Below are 5,333 nucleotides of genomic sequence, written 5' to 3'. Positions count from 1 at the left end.
ATCAGAAGACACAATGCTGGTGAGTCAATATTAGACCTGCATGAGCCGTATCTTTCTGAAGGGAAAGATGGAATGTCAAGAACTTTTTCCCTCTTTTGATCAAGAACTAAGACTTAAAAGTAATACAGTGGTGATAGGCATTATCTTCCCAACAACACACTTGATTTCCTCTACTTCACTGTGAGTCATCACTTTTGCGTGCCATTGTTTCCCTAATACCGTACAAACAATGGCTCTGGTTACCACGGGCTGGCACACCATAGCGTACAAATCCGCATGCCATGTTGTGCTGCCTCAGAAGATACCACGCATCACCACTATGCCGCATGACAACATGTAAACCAAAGATGCTCAGTGGGACTTGATGACTTTAACCACTGCAGTTTGCACTTGTGAGGTGTAGTAAGCAGCAGTTTGAAAGCAGTGGTATCAACATGACTATCTGGGTCAAGAGGTGATGAGTCAGCCATCCTAATGGGGCAAAGGTACCAGAATATCCACATAGTTGATAGGGAAGAAGCCTGACTGGCCATGAAGCATCCCTTCATACCAGTTCTCATCAATCTGGTTAGTGAGGGTAATGACATCACCCTCTTTAAAGCCCAACTCCCCTTCATTTTCAGGGTCAAAGTCATACAGAGCTCGGCAGCATGGCTGATCCATTGCAATACCTAAAAAGAAGGGACACAATGAAACAGTGCTTAGAAATCTTGGTAACTACAGACTCTCCTGGTTATTATCATTAGCATGTTTCACCACTTCTATTACAATTCCCATTGTGTTTACGGCTCCTTGACATCATCCAAAACTAGAACTAATAAAATGCCCTCAAAGCAGACATCAATTTATGGTACAGGTACTTCTCAAATTCCCATATCTGAAGCTTTGTTAACCGGGTGTTCTAGAACCCTGAAAACAACAAGCTAAGCCTGGTCTACACTTAAGTGTTGCCAACAATTCTGTCAGTTTGGGGTGTGATTTTTTTCATGACAAAGCAAAAGTCCTATTGTAGATGCAGTTATACTGACATAAAAGTACTCTTCTTGATATAGTTCAGACCATGTCTGCACTACACACTTCTGACAGCACAGCTATGTTGGTCAGGAGCATGAAGAGGTGTGATCCCCAGCCAACATAGTTATTGCAGCAGAAGCCCCTAGTGTAGACACAGTTATACTGGCAAAACTTCACTTTTAATAGCTTGTTTCACTCAGAGCATTGGGGGAGGAGGTGGTTGGGATTACTATACAGGTACAAAGGTCAGCTTTGCCAGAGTAGATATGTCCACACTAGGAGCACATTGCTGGTACACTGGTGTTCCTGGCGGGCACGGATAAGCGTTCATGTCACACTCACCGTCAGCATCCGGCCCAAGCTGGGGAAGCTAATGATCCAAACAGCAGACCAAATTTCGTGATGAATCCTGGTCACTGAGGCATGTTGCGCATACACTAATAAGAACTGGTATTCCTATACCAGTAGAGCATTTTCTAGTGTAGACATGTCACTGAGGGAACTAGCATAAACAATACAAACAATAGCACTTTTTTTTTTTTTGCTGGTATAACTGTATCTACACTAGGAGGGATGGCAGTATAGGTACACCTGTACAGCTATATTGGCAAAACTTTTAAACATAGACAAGGCCTAAGTCTTTGAGACTCTTTTTTTCCAATTCTCTCCCATTCTCAGTGGTTGCTGAAGAGCCTCTTATTCTACAACTTTCAAAGCATTAAACTCTCTGGAGGTGCTCAGCACTTCACATGATGGGGCTCCTACTGAGGAACCTTGGCAATCTATTCTTTGCAAAGTCAAATGCCAGTATCTACCATGAGAGGACAATATAGTTTGTGGAAGATACAGCATCATCTGCATTTAACTCTCTTTGTATTTTTGTTTCTGTAGCAGAAAAGAGTTAAACTTACATCACATCAGTCCTAGTCCCAGCACAAAAAAAATGAAGAAAAAACAGCTGGTGTTGTGACTGGGAGAGCATTAATAGGTCACAGGCTGCACTAGGAATCTGCATCTCATTCCCTCTGGCACTGTGGGGGTGAGGAGGGATGTTTGAAATTACAGGGCAGCTTCTAGCTGCTATTACAGAATACAAAATGGAGCTGGTGTTGTGAATCCACATTGAGGATGTCAAACATGCACATCAAAATCTGATGGGGAGGAAGGAAATCCTGATTACAGAACTAGGGGGAGAAAACATCCAATCCTGCAAGGTGGTGTGTGCCTACAATTCCCACTGGTATCAATGGGAGTAGAGGGTACTCAGGACCTTGCAAGATTGGGTCCAGGAAGAGAGAACACCCCTTATCACAATGACATGTGATGACAAAGCATTCCTGCAAGGAGCAAAGTGATGTCATCTTAACATATGAACATTTTAAACAAAGTGATTACTTAAGTTACTAATAAGACATTTGTCACTGTTTATGCACTTTGTTTAATTTGCATTTCTCTCATCTGAACAATGAACATCAGTTCCATCAGTTTCAGTTTTGTTCATTGTCATTTTCACTTTCAAGATCAGCTGCGATATCTGAGTTTCAACGACTGCATAGGAGTGCTTTGGGGGTGAGGGCGCGATACATTTTCATGGAAATGTTTCAATTGACCTCTAGGTTTTCTAAGTATCCATTTTTACAAGATCTAAATTTTAAGGCAAGTTTAATGTGACACCATTGCTTTAGGATGCTGTGGTGGATGGAATCACTGACCACTAAGCCACAGAATTAATAAAATGGATCATCTACCTATCTAGGTGTTTGTAATATACCCAACACCATAGTATCCGAGTCCTTTATAAGGAGAACTGTGCCCGAGTTGGCCATTAGACTAATTCCTTCAGTGCAATTGATAATTTAGTTTCAATAGCTCTTCCCTCTTCTCCCTTATACCTTTACCCCTCCTCCCTTTGCAGTGGCTGGTTATATTCTGGTTGTGGGAAAGCTAAGTTGAAAAGTGAGCTTCATGCTTTTGCATCATAGCAAAAGATTCAGACAGACAAGACTACATTCTCCTTCCTCATTCCTTTTACCTGTTGGTTTAGGGGTGCTGGTCTGGGATATCCCTCCATTGTACTGGGTATTCTCACCACTGGAAAAATCCAGACTCATGCGGGGTTTTGGCTGGTATTCTCTTCTGGGCTGAGTTGATGCTTCTTTTATTCTGCAAAATGTGAAGACAGTTAAATATACAGAGCTAGTTTCTTGTGAACAAACCACATACTGAGATTAGTAAAAGATGGAGGTTTTTCTTCCTTTACTGCCAAGGCTGAAGTTCGTGCTCAGACTAAACAGAGTTCGGTACATGGAGTGGCTTCCAGCTGCTAGATTAGTCTGCACTGCAAAAAACACATCATTTGACATCACTGTGTGGGGCTGCTAATCTTCTCCTCCACTATGAATTAGCATATTAGAATGGTTTGCCTTTGACTCATAGGCCTTGTCTTCAATTGCTACAAAAGGAGAATTTTTTACCTCCTGATAACTAACACAGGTGACTATCCTGAGGTAAAAACACAATGAAGACCAGGTACTTTCATTTTACTGTGATGCAAGATCACCAAGGTCAACCCCTGGAAGCAGTATAGGGCTGTTTATCTCATGGTAAAACTGAAGTGCCTATTCTTCACTGTGTTTTTGCCTTAGGATAGCTCATGCATATAAGTTACTTCCAGGTTAAACACTTTTTTTTTTTTTAGCAGTTAAGACAAGACCATAGTGAAGGGAGGGCTCATGAAAGGAAGGGACAAACAACATAGTCTCAGTGACATCTAGTGAGGGCAGGTGCTGCACAAACATCTGTAGCCAGCTCTTCAGCTTGATTCTGACCCACAAGATCTCTGCTGTTCCACTCCTGGGCCTCATCTGAACAAAGGTGCTACTTTTGTGAGGATTACAAGGCTGGGTAAGGGTGAGATTACCACATTGATTTTCAGGAGCAAAGTAATTTCATTTGTAAATGGGGACAGTTATCTCGCAGAAGGGACCACAACTGCAGTTGATACCCATTCTCCCAATGGCAATGTTATGGATTGTTCAACCGACTTAATTATTCTTTTAATTCTAAGGTGATAAGTAACAGTCAACATGGATTTGTCAAGAACAAATCATGCCAAACAACCTAATATCCTTCTCTGACAGGGTAACAAGCCTTGTGGATAGGGGGAAAGCAGTAGATGTGATATATCTTGACTTCAGTACAGCTTTGGATACAGTCTCATATAACCTTCTCATAAACAAACTAGGGAAATATAGCCTAGTCGAACCTGCTATAAGGTGGGTGCACAACCGGTTGGAAAATTGTCCTCAGAGAATACTTATCAATGGTTCACTGTCAAGCTGGAAGGGCATGTTAAGTGGGGTCCTGCAGGGATCTGTCCCGAGTCCGGTCCTATTCAATATCTTCATAAATGATTTGGATAAAGGCATAGGGAGTATACATATAAAGTATGTGGATGATACCAAGCTGGGAGGGGTTGCAAGCACTTTGGAGGACAGGATTAGAATTCAAAATGATCTTGACAAACTGGAGAAATGGTCTGAAATAAACAGGATGAAATTCATTAAGGACAAATGCAAAGTATTACACTTAGGAAGGAATAATCAATTGCACAAACACAAAGTAGGAAATGAATGCCTAAGAAGGAGTATTGCAGACAAAGATCTGGGGGTTATAGTGGATCACAAACTAAATATGAGTCCATAATGTAATACTATTGCAAAAAAAAAAAAAAAGCAGCAAACATCATTCTGGGATGTATTAGAAGGAGTATTGTAAGCCAGACACGTGAAGTATTTTTTCCCACTCAGCACGGTCTCATTAGTGGTTTTTAAGAACAGGTTAGACAAACACCTGTCAGGGATGGTCTAGTTAATACTTAATCCTGCCCCAGTGCAGGGGACTGACTAGATGATCAATTGAGGTCCTTCCAGTCCTACATTTCTATGATTCTGACTGCTAAAAATAAAAATCTCTAGAAAAAGAATTTCAAATTGCAGGGGCTAAATCCAGGAAGGTGGTGACTCAATGGGAGCTGCATATGCTATGCGCCCAGGGCCGGCTCCAGGCACCAGCCGAGCAAGCTGGTGCTTGGGGCGGCAAATTGTTCGAGGCGGCATTCCGCCCAATCCTAAGGCGGCACGGCCGCTTTTTGTTTGTTTGTTTGTTTGTTGTGCCGCTCCGGCCGCCCTGTAGGGGGCAGCGGCACGGAGGACGGGAGCGCCCTGCAGCAAACCCGGCAGGGCAGTCCGCGTCCTTCCCTCCCAGACGACCGGAGCGGTGCGGAGCCTCCCGGCAGGCGGCGCACCGGTCAGGGCCGC

General features: G+C 42.9%; 1 protein-coding gene across 1 annotated transcript in view; it reads right to left on the bottom strand.

Annotated features, from left to right (window-relative positions):
* Positions 1–471: 471 nt before the first annotated feature.
* SH3GL2 (SH3 domain containing GRB2 like 2, endophilin A1) overlaps positions 472–5,333 on the bottom strand; it is a 34,139-nt gene continuing 29,277 nt past the window's right edge. The window contains exons 7-8 of the mRNA XM_024211084.1: positions 3,047–3,177; positions 472–671 (exon numbers count right to left, since the gene is read on the bottom strand). Of these exons, the coding sequence (XP_024066852.1) occupies positions 472–671; positions 3,047–3,177 (331 nt within the window). The remainder of the gene's footprint in view (positions 672–3,046; positions 3,178–5,333) is intronic.

The sequence above is a fragment of the Terrapene carolina genome, unplaced genomic scaffold, assembly GCF_002925995.2.
Source record: "Terrapene carolina triunguis isolate 2854851 unplaced genomic scaffold, T_m_triunguis-2.0 Scaffold113, whole genome shotgun sequence".
Taxonomy (NCBI): Eukaryota; Metazoa; Chordata; order Testudines; family Emydidae; genus Terrapene; species Terrapene triunguis.
The sequence above is the reverse complement of the archived record's forward strand: the minus strand, read 5'-3'. Positions and strand labels throughout refer to the sequence as shown.